The sequence below is a fragment of the Boleophthalmus pectinirostris genome, unplaced genomic scaffold (assembly GCF_026225935.1).
Source record: "Boleophthalmus pectinirostris isolate CB_2022bp ecotype Guang Dong unplaced genomic scaffold, ASM2622593v1 HiC_scaffold_4, whole genome shotgun sequence".
NCBI classification, from domain to species: domain Eukaryota; kingdom Metazoa; phylum Chordata; class Actinopteri; order Gobiiformes; family Gobiidae; genus Boleophthalmus; species Boleophthalmus pectinirostris.
The window spans coordinates 33,678,563-33,695,124 of NW_026571353.1; the positions used below are offsets into that span (position 1 = coordinate 33,678,563).

General features: G+C 39.0%; 1 protein-coding gene across 1 annotated transcript in view; it reads right to left on the bottom strand.

The window, feature by feature from the left end:
• Nucleotides 1–4,916: 4,916 nt before the first annotated feature.
• The window catches only part of rasef (RAS and EF-hand domain containing), a 46,654-nt gene continuing 35,008 nt past the window's right edge, over nt 4,917–16,562 (bottom strand). Inside the window, exons 13-18 of the mRNA XM_055162143.1 lie at nt 15,471–15,621; nt 14,125–14,206; nt 13,937–14,051; nt 12,853–12,960; nt 12,268–12,344; nt 4,917–8,967 (exon numbers count right to left, since the gene is read on the bottom strand). Coding sequence (XP_055018118.1) covers nt 8,865–8,967; nt 12,268–12,344; nt 12,853–12,960; nt 13,937–14,051; nt 14,125–14,206; nt 15,471–15,621 — 636 coding nt within the window. The 3' untranslated portion in view covers nt 4,917–8,864. The remainder of the gene's footprint in view (nt 8,968–12,267; nt 12,345–12,852; nt 12,961–13,936; nt 14,052–14,124; nt 14,207–15,470; nt 15,622–16,562) is intronic.

Below are 16,562 nucleotides of genomic sequence, written 5' to 3' on the forward strand. Positions count from 1 at the left end.
TTTGTTTGTTGAGGCTTTATTTTGTTTTGTTGTGGCTTTATTTGTTTTGTTGTGGCTTTTTTTTGGGGGGGGGGGGTTTGTGGCTGTTTTTTTGTTTGTTGTGGCTTTTTTTTGGTTTTTTTGTTGAGGCTTTTTTGTGGCTTTTTGGGGCTTTTTTGGTTTGTTGTGGCTTTTTTATTTGTTGTGGCTTTTTTTGTTTGCTCTGGCATTTTTAGTTTGTTGTGGCTGTTTTTGGTTTGTTGAGGCTTTTTTTGGTTTGTTGTGGATTTTTTTGTTTTTGTTTTTTTGTGGCTTTTTTGGGGTGGTGGTGGCTTTTTTGTTTTTTGTTGTGGCTTTTTTTTGTTGTGGCTTTTTTAGTTTGTTATAGCTTTTTGGTTTGTTGTGGCTTTTTTGATTTGTTGTGGCTTTTTATTTTGGTTTGTTGTGGCTTTTTTGTTTGTTTGTTGTGGCTGTTTTTGGTTTGTTGTGGCTTTTTTAGTTTGCTGTGGCTTTTTTGGTTTGTTGTGGCTGTTTTTTTGTTTGTTGTGGCTTTTTTTGTTTGCTTGTGGCTTTTTTATTTGTTGTGGCTTTTTTGGTTTGTTATGGCTTTTTGGGGGGGGGCTTTTTTTGATTTGTTGTGGCTTTTTTTGGTTTGTCACATTTGTGTTTGTTTGCGTTTGTTATGAGCCCTCCCGGTTTCCGTACAGCTTTAATCCAGCCATTACCCCAGACTCGCTGATAACCTGTTTATACGAGACATGTGACGGGGTCCAGTGCAGTAGACTGTGCAGAGGGAGGACCAGCAGGGCGGAGGAGGGGGACGAGGGCCGAGGGGGAGGAGGGGGTGTTGTCCCAAATAAAATCAGAATGACCACTCTTCCAGTAATTTGACCTCTGACCTCTCCAGATGGTGACCCCTCCCCTCCAGCTGTCTGTTGTGGGTCCTGCTGCGGCTGTACGGTAACAATAGGCGCCGTAAATCACTTTCATGAAACTATATCCTCGTTTAACACAAAGACGGGAGCAGTTTAAACACCGAGCTGCAGTCACGTGTGAGGGGGGAGAACACGGGCAAGAGAGTACTGTTACTTTAAAATATTATTATCAAAGAGAAGGAAAAAGAACTCACACTAATAATTATTCAAGTTAGAGTAAAAATGTACTTCTTGAGCAAAAATTGTGACAAAGTATATTTAAAAACTTGATGAGTGTAATGGAAGAGACAAAACATAAAAAGTGTTCAAAATTTTGTATTTCACAAACAAAAAAACACAGAAATTCATTTAAACAGAATAAAAACAGTGTTTAAGCTCTATTCACGCTTACGTCACAAACCAGGAAGATGTTTGGAAACGTGCGATTACAACTTCAGGCTTGCTCTGATCTAGGAAAAAAATTAGAAAATGTCCCAGTTTTCTTCATCTCCATGTCATTGTAGTGTTCCGTTAGTCAGGTTTCATCTGTCATCAAAAAAATCAAATAAACTTACGGATGACATAAAGCTTTTTTCGCTCGTAGACTTAAGCCCTATTCTCACGGGTTTGTTGAGGCTTTTTTTGGTTTGTTGAGGCTTTTTTTTTGTTTGTTGTGGCTTTTTTATTTGTTGTGGCTTTTTTGTTTGTTGTGGCTTTTTTGTTTGTTGTGGCTTTTTTGGGTTTGTTATGGCTTTTTTGTTTGTTGTGGCTTTTTTGTTTTGTTTGGTTTGTTGTGGCTTTTTTGTTTTGTCGTGGCTTTTTTGGTTTATTGTGGCTTTTTTTGGTTTATTGTGGCTTTTTTGTTTTGTCGTGGCTTTTTTTGGTTTGTTGTGGCTTTTTTTGGTTTATTGTGGCTTTTTTTGTTTGTTGTGGCTTTTTTATTTGTTGTGGCTTTTTTTGGTTTGTTGTGGCTGTTTTTGTTCAATTAAACAGAATAAAAACAGTGTTAAAGCTTTATTCACGCTTACGTCATAAACCAGAAAGACGTTTGGAAAGATGCGATTACGAAGAAGACCGGAGAGCACAGGTGAGTCTGAACCAAGAACAGGTGAGGGGAAGAAGGTTTCATCTGTCTTCAAAAAAATCTAATAAACTTACGGATGACATAAAGCTTTTGTCGCTCGTAGACTTAAGCCCGATTCTCATGGGATAAGTACAACCTGCGGACGTCTGGTCATTTGCACATTACCACTCCACCTCTGTGTTACCTGCAGTGCATTCACATGGGAAAAGCAAAGTCTGTAAATTACTCAATTTTACTGACATGGGGAGTTCTGCTGTTCAGACCGGCCTATTCACTCCACCACACCACCAGACCATAACTGCACTGTCTGTGGTGGTACGGTGGCTGAAGGGCTAAGCCTGGGTCTTTCTGTGTGGAGTTTACATGTTTCTGCCCGTGTCTGGATGGGTCTCTTCCGGGCGCTCCGGTTTCCCCCATCAACCCAAAACATGGAACATAAGTCTCCAGGAAGAACAGCTGAGAGCAAATGGAGGTCAATTCAATACAGTCAGTCAATTCAAATACTTATAGTTTTATTTATATAGCGCTTTTCACAGACATTTGTCACAAAGATGTTTTACTGTGCATTATGCATTCACTCCATACCTGGTGGTAATAAGCTACTGTTGTAGCCACAGCTGCCCTAAGACAGACTGACTGAAGCGCGCCTGCCAATCGGTTCCATCAGCCCCACCGACCCCCAACACCACACACACACACCTTTCATACTAGGCAATGTGAGTGAAGTGTCTTGCCTAAGGACACAATGGACACAATATTTTTGTGCCTGGTGCCCCACTGTGGCTCCTGATTTTCCCAGTATCTCCCATCCAAGTACAAACCAGTCCACTGTATGTTTTAATATTTTGTATTTGTCGTGGGTGATGCTCTATGTTTTTGTTTTGTTTTTATGCTGATTTTTGTATTTTGTTAAATGTTATATGTTAAGTAGAAGGAGCACTTGTACCACTACTTTGCACATCTACTTGAGTAATATATAATTTAGCAGTAACAGCGCTCTTACTTAGCACGGTTTGGCACAGAACAGCCTCGACAAATGACATGTTAATAACACTTCCCATGTAAACTCCACAAGACGCATTAGACTCATTAGTTCGTCTGATAATCTGCTCATGCAAATCAGACCTGCTCTTTAGTCCTCTCAACATATTCATTAGAACCGTTAACCTCTCCATCGCAGCCCACTCTTATCCAATTATCCACCCTCTCCTCTTCCTCCCTCCTCGTCGTCCTCCTCCTCGTCGTCTCCCTCCACATGTTGTTTGACAAATGAGTGGTCTCGCCTGATCAAGCCTCTGACAGCGCACACAGATGGGAGGGGACCCGTGCCAGGGCCTGTGCAGAAGGTACTGAACATATGCCACGTTCATCGAAGCACCCATCATCACCCACGGGACACGCGCAGACACACGGGGGGAGGACGGGTGGGCGGAGGTGTGGGTGACAGGAGGCGTCCGCAAACCACCAGCTGAGGAGAAATTAACTGATTTATTGATTTTTTGTCTGGGGCGCACTGGGAGTCGGGGCAATATGTTGTATAATTTTTTTAAGATGCACTGTGTAACTTTTCGGGTGGATGGTCGGGCACCTGCTCGTCTCAGTGGAGATGCTGTTGATTTAACTGGGATATTGTGTGGTTTATTGTGTCTATAGAGTCATAATTGATGACACTCGAGTGTCATTAGTTTGTTCGTTTTTTTTATAAATAAAATCAAAAATAAGAAAATAAAAAAACAACAATTTTCTTCATTATTTGTCTCAAAAATCTAAATGAAAAAATGAATAATGATTTGTTTTTTCAATTTTCGATTTTGTGTGCGCCTGCGTAGACTGTCGGGTGATTAGGACTGAGACCTGGACCAGACCGGGACTGAGACCAGGAACAGACCAGGAACAGACCAGGACCAGACCGGGACGGAGACTGGGACGGAGACCGGGACTGAGACTGGGACCAGGACCAGAATAGGCCTGAGATCAGAACTGAGACCAGGAGTAAGACCAGGACCACGACCTGGACCAGAAGGGGACTGAGACCGAGACTGAGACTCAGTCCTGGTTCAGTCCCGAAAGTCCGGCATCGTAATTTAAGTCACATAAACGGGGAAACGGCTGTTATGTTTTTTCCATTATTCATTTAAACACAAAATCGAAAACTGAAAAAACAAATCATTATTGCTTGCGCAGGACAGAATTTTCCGTCCCGTGCAGACCTCTAGTACAAACTCCACGCAGAAAGGCCCGGAAATTGAACCTGAAAGTGCACAGTGGCTGAAGGACTTCTCACCTCACTGCAAGAAGGTTCCAAATGAATATATCTCAGTAACAGAAGAAAAAAAAAAAAAAATCACATTTAATGTAGTAATTTCTGTCTTTATTTTGCAGATTTGTAAACAGGATTTACAGTAGCTCATGACTCCACCTACAGGTAAAAAGAAGTACAACAGGTCTTTGTGATATAAACTAACTATACTATTTCTACTTTTGTGATGAACCACGCTAACATATTTACATAAATTATGATGGACAAAAATGTACTTTCTTACATTTTAATTCTTAAATCATAACTTCAGTTCATGTTAAATATTGCATATTTATTTTGTAAACAGACAAATGGGTAAATGTGTAATAACTACACTTTAGTTAGACTTAATAAAGTATGAACAAAGACTTAATTCATAAGTAAGATGTAATTATTCGTTTTTCAAAATAAAACCAAAAACAAGAAAACGAAAAAACTACTATTATTTTAATTAATTTGTCTCCAAAACCAAAATGAAAATGTGTTTAAATAAATGATGGAAAAAACGGATAACGACAGTTTCCCGTTTCCATGACAAACCGGACTGAACTAGGACTGAAGCAAGACTAAAACAAGTGTAAACCAGGACCAGGACTAAACCAGTCTCAGTCCCGGTCTCAGGATCACTCAACAGCACGGGTGAACCTCCGGACCCATCCTGACACTCTTGGTTCAGTCCTGGTGTAGTCTTGGTTTAGTCCTGGTTTAGGACTGAGACTGAGCCCAGGACCAGACCAGAAGTGAGACTGGGACTAGACCGGAACTAGACCTGGCTGAGACCTGGTTTAGTCCTGGTTCAGTCCGTATGCGGCACAAAAGTCCGGGCAAGTCCGTTAAGTCATGTAAACGGGAAACGCAAAATCAAAAACTGAAAAAACTGAATCATTATCCGATTTTTCATTTTGGTTTTGGAGACAAATGATGAAGAAAAATCGTTGTTTTTTCGTTTTCTCATTTTTGGTTTTATTTTGAAACACGAATGAACGAACAATAAAACCAAGTCAGAATTAGAAAACGTGTCAAATATATATATGTCAAATGCACTTTAAGTCTTTGTTCATACTTTATTAAGGCTTTATTTAAGAGAAACGTAAAGTGGCAACCTCCAACAGAACAATAACATTTTAAATATTCACGTTTATTATTATTTATTTAATTAGTAGGTTATATTTATCATACTTTCGTAAAAATAATGTAAAATAATGAACATTTTGGACGTTAAAACATAAAAATAACACTGTAAGGTAATTTTAAAAAAGTGGCAAACGTGTGCAAAACTTCACTTCCCATAATTCTGTGCTCTCGGGTCAAAGGTCAACTTCAGGTCATTAGATCAAGCGCCTCATTGTCGTTATTATTATTCCTAAAACTAACCTGTAATCTAATCTAATGTTCCTCTGAAAGGGTTTGTACCAAGATTATCGTGAAATTAAATATTGTGATTTTGACGATACAAAAGCAAAATATGTTTCGGGTTTTGAACAGTTTGTAAATATTTCACTTTAAAACCGATAAACATACATTTAAAAAGAACAATTTAACATGTACCTGACGTGTCCACCTGCCTAATCCATCCTTAAATTACATTCAAGCTTATTTATTATTAATGATAAAGTGGAATTATTTCAAAAATCACTTAAAGAGGGGGTATTATGCATTTACGTTTGCTCTCCATACTAAGTTACTCCCCCTTCTGAGCGCTATCACAACACAATCAACATGCATCAGGTTTGTCAAGTTGTTGTGCACAGTTTTGTATCATGTTTTTGTAGATTTTTGGAGAATTGTCGTGCGGGACAACGGGTGACGTAGGTTTGTAGGTGGAACTTTGGACAGAATCTAAAAAGTGACGCAACTGAGTACGGTCAATTAGATGCTGAAATGGGTTTTAACGTTCTGAAATTTTACGGGCAGGTATGTGGGCGAGTAGTGATTACACACGGATGGGTCAGGATGAAACCAGGACTAAACCAGGACTAAACCAGGACTAAACCAGGTCTAAACTTGAACGCGAGAGAGAGTATCCACAAAGCGCGATCGGGCGATGACGACGGTGCGGAGCTCTACGGTGGTCCTTTCGCCCGTGGTCACCCGACAGTTTACACAAGTGCACCGCTCTGTCCGACCCCGCAGTGAGTCCTGGTTTTGCCCTGGGTTAGTCCTTGTTTATTCCTCCTGGTTCATTCCTGGAATCAGTCCTAGGTTAGTCCTGGGTCAGTCCTGGTTCAGTCCTCCTGGTTCAGTCCTCTTGGAATCAGTCCTGGAATCAGTCCTCCTGGAATCAGTACTCCTGGAATCAGTCCTCCTGGAATCAGTCCTCCTGGTTTAGTCCTTGAATCCATTGTGGTTCAGTCCTCCTGGTTCAGTCCTCCTGGTTCAGTCCTCCTGGTTCAGTCCTCCTGGTTCAGTCCTCCTGGTTCAGTCCTCCTGGTTCAGTCCTGGAATCAGTCCTAGGTTAGCCCTGGTTTAGTCCTCCTGGTTCAAGTCCTGGTTTAGTCCTCCTGGTTCAAGTCTTGGTTTAGTCCTGGTTTAGTCCTGGAATCCGTTGTGGTTTAGTCCTCCTGGTTCAAGTCCTGGTTTAGTCCTCCTGGTTCAAGTCTTGGTTTAGTCCTGGTTTAGTCCTGGAATCCGTCGTGGTTTAGCCCTCCTGGTTCAGTCGTGGTTCAGTCATGGTTCAGTCCTGGTTCAGTCCTAGGTTTAACGTTGATATAATCACGAGTTTACGGGCGGGTGTGGTGCTGTACTGCGCGGGTGCGGGTCTCCAAAAATGGCCCAGGAGAGATCGCTAAATTACTCAAACATGCATGGATGACTCTAAAACCTCTTCAGCACGTTTTTGATGAGGGAACGACATTATAACATCAGAGAAAGCACAAAAAATAAATACATTTTGCATAATACCCCGTCTTTAACTTTATAACTTTCAAATTCCAACTGTGAAAATGAAAATAATTATCTTACCACTCCTGTGTAAATTAATTTTCAATTTCTGTCCACCAATTCACCCAGTTGTCTTGAAATGCAGGTAAAAACAAACACTGTAAACATTTAAAATTTAAAAATGTAAAAAAGAAATAAAATCTTGTGTCAAACATGAACGAGTAGGAAAACCTAAAATGGCTTAAAATGACTTGAATTCAAAATATTTATCTTAATTTGAGTTTTGACGGCGTTTTTAATATGTTATATAGGGGGTAGAATTTGTAAAGAGGCACTGTGTAACTTTACTGCTTGTCTCCATGGTGATGTAACCTGGAATGTTTCACGGTTTAGCACGAAACTCAAATACAGAAGTTTTTTTTTTTTTGCTGGATAAAATTGCCAAAGATCTGACCTGTAACTTGGACCGGTGGCGTCCACTTGCACTTGCTTGTCTCCATGGCGATTTTAATGCCATACTGTGGAACATTACAGTTACTGAAGCAGGTGGGAAACGAACCCTCACCAGAAATGTTACACAGTGCAGCTTTAACTTTAGCTCAAAAAATTGCAATTCTTTCTTGCAATTTCCTTGTACTGTTTTTGCATAACTGGGCTTGAAATCACTCACTTTTAAAGGTGCTCCATGTAACTTTTCTGCTTGTCTCTATGGTGATGTTACCTAGAATGTTTCATGGTTTAGCAAGAAACTCAAATACAGGCATTTTTTTTTGTTTTTTGCCGGATAAAACTGCCAAAGATCCGACTTTGAAAGCTTGAAAAATTATAATTCTTTCTCGCAATTTCCTTATACTATTTTTGTGTAACTTGGCTTGAAATCACTCAATTTTAAAGATTCTCTATGTAACTTTTCTGGTGGAGGTATGTCACCGGGTTTGGAATGTTCCGCAGTATGGCATTAACGTTATCGTCCATGCAGTTACTCAATAACAGGTGTTTTTATCGCTAAAATAACTTGAAAAATATGTACTGAGGCGGCATCTGACCTGTAACTTTCTCGTCTCCATGGGTATTTTAATGCCACAGTGCGCAACATTCCTAAGCGACAAGCAGGCCCACACCAGAAAAGTTCCACGGTGCAGCTTTAACTTGTATCATTACATTTTGGTCTGGTTTAAAATAAATAAATACAAGATTAATTGGATTGGAAACACTAACAAACATCAAGTAACTACACTTTAAAAAGGCGCTCTGTGTAACTTTTCTGGTGGACCTGCTCGTCGCCATGGAGATGTCGTGGCTACACCGTGCCTGGAATGTTCCTCCGTGCGGCATTACACAAAACGGCGACACCACGAGGCCCGAGTTCCCTGCTCAGAATTGTGAAATCAGTAGGAATTCATGTTTTGTTTAGTTTTTTCTTGCACCTGTGACTGAACAAATAAAAGATAGATACAGATAATGCCACACTGCGAAACATTCCAGACAAACCAGTGACATCTCCATGGAGACAAACAAAACGTGACGAACACCATAGGATACCGTAAGAGCGAAGATTACATAGCGCGTCTTTTAACTTGTCAAAAAAAAAAAAGAGATTAAGATTCAAATCCTGAGCTGAAGCCATTTTGCAGAATTCCGGATATTCCCGTCTCGTTTGGTTAAAATAGTCCGTGTTTTTTTTTTTTTTTTTTTCGGAGGGCGTTGATCAGGTGCAGCAGGAAAACTGTGGTTTCTTCCTCGGCGCGTCCAGACTGGGCAGAGACTGGCGCCGCGTGGTCTTGACATTTGTGTGGTACTTTCGGACCTGTCTGTGGGCACAAGGGAATAAAGTATGAAAGCAGAGATTATTTTTATTACTTTATTTATATATTTTATTGTTTTTTTACTTGTACATAAACATTTACATAATTATTCCTTATATGACACCAGCCTCTTGCTATTTATGGTACTTATTTAGAATTTATTACCATTTATATTTTTACTCTATTTTACTATCAATTTTACTTTTTCAGTCCTATTTTACTACTACCATTTTTACTATTATATTATTTTGTGACGTGAGCTACTGTGTCCAAATTATTTCCCTTGTATATCAATAAAGTTTGTCTAAGTCTAATTCTAAGTTAAATCATATTGTATTAAAACAAAAACACCCCAAAGCTCCATGCTTTTACAAAGCAACTGTACACACGATAAATACTGAATCCAAAAATATATTGTCCCAGCTTCCAAAGTACAGACCTGTTAATTATAAAGCGTTTTTGTTTCTCGTATCTAAAAGCTGTAAAAAATGCTTCTACAAACTCATCGTTGTGAATAATTAGGATGTTCTGAATGCATAAGGTAAGAGAGGAATAACTGTGGGCCTCTACAAACTGTTTCAAATGAACTAGTTCTGTTTTTCAAATGTATGAATTGGCTAAAATGTACATGAACTCCAATTTCATATAAAAGTTTGTGAAAAGCTTTGGAAAAGGAACTGGGATATTATATTATTATATTGTATATTATAACTGAGTGTGGTGAAAAGAAAATGCAATGAACATACTCAACATAAGCACACAAAAAAGCAAAAAATGATCAAAAATATAGAACAGTTTTCAGACAAAATGCTTTAAGTTTCAGTTAATCTTCCATTCTATAAGTAACAACAAAACTTGGATTGATTTGACACATTTTTGTGATAAATTCCTTGGAAATCAAATGAGAACAGAAAACGCAAGAGGTGCAAATGCAAGGAACAGTACAATAAAAGTGACTATTGTGGTCCAGAGCAAAAAAAAAAAAAGATCTGACATAGGCTTTTTTGCTGAAACGTTATTTAAAAATAAAAAAAGCTTTTGGACATCGGCCATCTGAGTGAGCTATGCATTTTTTTCACTTTTAAATTCCTTGAGAATGTCAAAAAATGTGCTTGAATAAATAAATATTTTTACTGTAACCTTATTTAAGTAAAAGTGTTCTAACTTGAGTATTTTTTAGTCTGTATAAGCCCCTCAGAAATATCCAACTACAGTCTTGTTTCCCAAAGTGTCACACGTTTTACTTTTTACCAGCAGAGGGCGGCAAACTACGCTCAGAAACAAAAATGCAGACGTTTCTAAACAGTTAAAAAGGTCACATATTACGCAAAACTGACTCTTGCTTGAACATTAAGCCGTTTTATAATGTTGTTGCCTCCTCAAAAACATACCCAGAGTTTGTTTTGTTTCATTCACACATGTTTGAGTAATCTTTTATTATTTGTCTGTCTGCACCTCCAAATCACACATTTTAAAACAGGTTTTAGATGAGCTTTGGTGACTCTGAGGAGGACAGTTTTTCCTAAATTATTCTAGTGAAGATGTATTTAGTTTAAAAAACATTTAAGACATTTATTAAGACATAAAACATTTTATTTAAAACATTTTATTTTGAGGTGTACATTTACATTTATATAATTATCCCTTATTTGACACCTCTCTCTTTCCATCTTTGTTGCTGCTTATTTAGAATTTATTATTGCCATTTATATTATTTTCTCTTTGTTATGATAATATATTGTGATGAGTGAGCTACCGTGTCCAAATAATTTCGCTTACGGATCAATAAAGTTTGTCTAAGTCTATATATCACCACATGACATCACCAGGTAGAACAGAGTTTGTCTGAAGAAGAAGAACTCAGCGTAAATATACAGGGTTTGTGTGTTAAAACATGTGAATTAGGGATGGGCATTCGATGATATTTTCTTAATCGATCGTCGGAAGAATTAACGATCGATTAGCGATTAATCATTAACGTTTTTAGATAAAAACTAGAAAAGCACTCAGAGAGCGCAGACCTCCGCCAAGGACTACCCCCATTTTTTATATAAATTGTGATAAAATCAGTCTTCTGGATCAGATCCAGATCAGCCTTTGGAATATGAAAGAGGATCCCATTGTCCATCCCTGAGTCAAATTTCATGGGGTTTGGTCAATAATTAACCGAGATATTGAGAAACAAAATTTTTGGCCCCATTTACCACAATGTTAACTAAAATTTCAAAGTGATCCAGAATCCAGGATTTCTTCCGGATCATCCCCAAAATGAAATCAGTTCTTCCTTTTCACATTTCCAACAAATCCTGAAAATTTCACCAAAATCGGTCCATAACTTTTTGAGTTATGTTGCTAACAGACAAACAACAACAAACAAACAGACAAACAAACAAACAAACAAACAAACAAACAAACAAACAGACAAACGCCGGCAAAAACATAACCTCCTTGGCGGAGGTAATTATCATCATTATTATTACTATCTGCACTACTAATCTGCATAAATAAATTCAACTTTACGACATATAAACCGTAACGACTCTAGAGTCACATCAATCCGTTTGACATTATAATGTGTTTAAATCAGTTTTGAGCAACTCTCACAGAAACGAAACTTAAAACCGCATCGCTAATTTACATAAACTCAGCGAAGATAAAACTACAGCTCTTGTGTCGCTGATGTGGTTAAATTTCTGTCGGATTAAAAGACATGACTCAGGTGAATACAGGTTAGTGTGACCAGATTTGCGTTTGTCAAAACCAGGACACTGTACGGGGGGAGGGAGGTGGGGACTCGTCATCGACATTGAGCGACTCTCACCTGGCAAAACTTTTTCCCACTGGACACACAGAAACATATGTGCTGCTTTGTACACTGTGCACATGGACTCACACTTGTCCCAAACGCAACGGAAAGTGTGGAATTTCTTGTACAAATCATCGTTAAATACACATTTGTGCTTCGGTACTTTGCAGACTGACCCACTGTTTCTGTTTGTGTCTCGCTCCTTCTGATGCAGAGACACATGTACAGACCTGTTTGGTCACACTACACACAACAACCTACATTCGGTTTGTCGATTAAAATTAACGTAACAGATGAAATTCTTAATGATCAATTATCGATTAAGCGATTAATCATGCCCATCCCTACTTAAAACATGTGAATCAAACAAAACACAACTCTGGGTATGTGTTTGATGAGGAAACAACAGAGATATTTAACAGGTATAACAGAGTTCAGAAAATAGTGTAACATTGGCCCTTTAATCTCTAACAGACAAACAGTAAAAGAGTTTGTTTTACCGGGCCAGATGTAGGACTGCCTCCAGGACATTGGAGCCTTCTTTCGCGCTCGTCTCACAGAACAGAGTGTTGTACGTCTGAAAACAAAGAGGATTTTGACGTTTTTATGGGTGTTGTCATTGTAGAATTTGATGAAGTCATAATTTCAGATGGAGAGGTGGGGCCTACTGTATGTAACTCAACGGGAGGTTCACTGTTTATGAAAGAAACCTCCAAACTTATGATCCGCAAATGCTGAACCTTATCTTTGTTTGTTTGGGATTGGCTCCACAAACTTGTCACGTTAATCTGATTCAGCTGACAGCAATCAAATATTTGGGATTGAATAATGGCACCGCTTTATGACAGGCCCGATAATTACACAGATATTAACTATGAAAGCTCCGAACAAACAGAAACTTATGTAACAGATGATACTCCCTACAACTGTACAACTCACCCTTACGTAACAGATAAAACTCCATAAACTGATAATAATGCATCCATTTTGAGGACTGTTTCCTATTCAGCAGTATCATATGTAGTTTAAAATGGTTAATCGCTATGGTAACAGTCCTAAATCATTCTGAAGTCGTCGTTTCTCACCATAGACAGTTTCTCTCCGTAGGTGCTGGACACACAGGGGAGCCCCTCCTGTCGCAGGTCACATTTGTTGCCCACGAGCATGATGGGAATGTCCTCTGGAGACACGTCCTGAAATGATTTTAGGAAAGTTCAGTTATAATCTATTGATAATCTTCAGTGACATCATGCTGGGGGTGTTCTACATGTATGTATATGGTGGAATGTTCAACAGTTACCATTAGGGGTGTGTAAAAATATTGAAATATCTAAATATTGTATCGTTTAATGTGATGATATAGTGTTGATATCATGGGCTGAGGTATCGATATATCACCAAGAGGATTTTTTGATATATTTTACTAATAGTCGGGGAAACAACGTCTCAAAAATGGGTTGAACCTGACATCGTCTGCCATACTTTTTTTTGTTTTTTCTGTTAACTGTAACCCTAAGGACCAATAATTGGAGGGTCTGCTCTTCCGGAAATATCGCAAAAAAAAAAAAAAATTGTGGCCATTTTAGTGTATGTAACCTTCGTTTTTTGACAAAAAAAAATTTGAAAAATGACAAATTTCCTGAAATCCTCAGTGGGTTGTGTTAGCTATCAATAAATGCATTCCAAATGACATAATAAAGTTATTTAGTTGTATTATATTTCTTGTGCGACACATTTCCATTGGGAGAACAGTTATGTTGGGGTTAAGGTCACAGTTAACAGAAAAAACACACGTAAAAAGTATAGCAGACGATGTCAGGTTCAACCCATTTTCTTTGACTCCCCGACTATAAGGTAAAAGGAGAAATTACATTTGTCAACTGGATAAAAGTTTCGACCAAATAACCTTTTGTCCAGTTGCGGCTTGGGGCCTTACTCCAGATGAAATAAGAGTCAGGTTTGTGGAGATGCAAGCCACAAAATATAAATACAAGTCAAAACTCACAAAACAACACACTGTTTCACACTTTCACAACTACAGAACAAGCAACACTACATAAAAACAAACTTACGGATCTGCCGCATGTAAAAAAGATTAAGATTAGAGTCAAATATGATTTAAAAAACAGTTTTATAATATTTTTTATTGGATAATCCTGGAGACTTTACCTCTATCATGTCGACCCATTCACGCACATTTAAGAAGCTCTTTTCACAGCTGACGTCATAAAGCAGCAGGACTCCATCTGCGCGTCGGAAATATGATTTGGCAATGCTCCGAAACCTGGAGAAAACCAAGATATTATTCAGAACAGTCTGTTTGATATTAACACAATATAAACCTGTTTTAAACCCACCTCTCCTGTCCCGCCGTGTCCCAGATCTGAAGTAATGTTGGCTCCCCATCCACGATTAAAGTCTTCATCTGGAAGTCAACTCCTGAAAACAGAAAATACTTTTGAATTAAAAACATGTAAAATTGTCACAAATGAGAGTGTCGTAAATGTCTATGGAGGTTAAAAACACAGCAGCTCCTATTTCCAGTTTGAAACATTAAACATTGCTTATAAAATTTTTATGTTAAGGGATTCTTAATTACAAAAACATTAGACATGATTTTTCATTTTTTCATTTGTCGTTTTGATTCTCATGACAGTTAGTCAATCAGAAAGCAGAATCAGCTTCACATGAGTCTCTCATTTGCGTTGCCTCCATCCATCCATTTTCGTCCACTTATACGGAGCGGTAACGGGGCCAGCAGTCTAAGCAGGGACTTTCAGACTTCCTTCACCCCAGACACTTCCTCCAGCTCCTCCGGGGGGACCCCAAGGTGTTCCCAGGCCAGCCCAGAGACATAGTCCCTCCAGCGTGTCCTGGTTTTCCCCAGGGCCTCCTCCCGGTGGAACATGCCCAGAACACCTCTCGAGGAAGGCACCGAGGAGGCATCCGGAACAGATGCCCGGGCCACTTCAGCTGCTCCTCTTGACGTGGAGGAGCAGCGGCTCTACTCCGAGCTCCTCCTGTGTGACCGAGTTCCTCACCCTATCTCTAAGGCAGCACCCAGCCACCCTGCGGAGGAAACTCATTTCCACGATCTCGTCCTTTCAGTCATTACCCAGAGCTCATGACCAGAGGTGAGGGGAGGAATGTAGATTGACGGTAAATCGAGAGCGTCGCCTTTCGGCTCAGCTCCCGCTTCACCACAACAGTCTGATACAGCGACCACATCACTGCCGACGCTGCACATGTCCGCCTGTCAATCTCACGCTCCATCCTCCCCTCACTCATGAACAAGACCCCGAGATACTTGAACAACTCCACTTGAGGCAAGGACTCTCCAACCACCCGGAGAGGGCAGGACACCTTTTTCCGGTCAAGAATGCTGAAATCCAGTTGGTTTAAAACTAAAATGCATCTCTGATCTGAATGGTCACTGCCTAAACCCTAGAACCTGCTGCCAGTCATGAATCAGTGCTAGTGCAGCTTCTAGGCCTGTCACAATAACAAATTTTGCAGCACGATATATTGCTACAGAGAATATACAAAAAAGTACTTTATGCAACTTCCATAGAATTCACTTATTTAGCCTTTTATAGCACAATCGTTCACCAGATGTCACCACTTTGACACAAAAATTGTAAACATGATAAATATTTAGCCCCAAAATATATAGTTCCAGGTTCTTTAGTTCATGTGCTCTTACCCAGAGTGGTGCTGGAGTGGACTTTAAACTCGTTCTTGCAGAGTCGGAGCAGGAAGCTGGACTTTCCCACCGCCGCGTCTCCGGCCAAAACCAGACGAAACGCCTTCTCTGAGGTCATGTAGCCCAGGTCTACACCGTCCATGCTCTCCTTCTGCACACCAAAGGAACACGAGTTTATTTAGATTTAAGTCAGAAATCTATGGTTTTAGTATTCTGCAACCATTTTAGAATCAGGATCTACATCAAAAATAATATAATCAAATTTAAATTCGACTTTTTAAAGCTTTTAACCATATTATAACAGTTTTCTCATTTACAAACTCAAAACTGTATGTTTATTCTCAAAGTATCACATAGTATGATATATGCAGTTATATTCACCTGTTAATATAAATTTAATACACAGTTATCTTTGTACCTGTATGTGTATGGCATAGTTTGCGTATATTATAATGTAGCAGTGTAGTATATTATATTGTGTACTTGTATGTTACATATATACTCACCTATATGTGTATGGTATTGTTCTGTATATTATGCTCTAGTACAGGGGTGTCAAACTCATTTTGGTCCGGGGGCCGTATCCAACCTACCTTGATCCCAAAGGGGCCGGATCAGAAAACTCATGTCATATAAACCCCAAAAATTGCAATAAGTTCAAATATTTGTGCAGAGAAAAGCAAATCTATTACAGAACTTTTTTAATTGATGAACTCTTTCTTGTACAAAATCTTATAATATTATGAACAACCTGAAACTTTAAGAAAAATGCAATTTCAACACAATGTTTTAACATGAACTTGTGTGTAAATAGGAATAAGTCAATTTTTGTTGTAAAATCCTGCACTCGGCTCCACTTTTCTCATTTTTGACATTTTGTTGATGAGGGTGTCACGTCAACAGTCAAAACGATCGTCCTTTAAGAGCGTTTGGAAAGAGACAATTTCATCTTCATTTGTGCTGCTCTGGTGGGAGGGGCCACGTACAGAGACGCTGGAGACGCTGCTGTGATAAACACCACAGAAAATTAACAAGATTTTAATAGAAAATATAATTAAAATATTTTAGTAGAAAATCAGCCGAGGGCCAGAT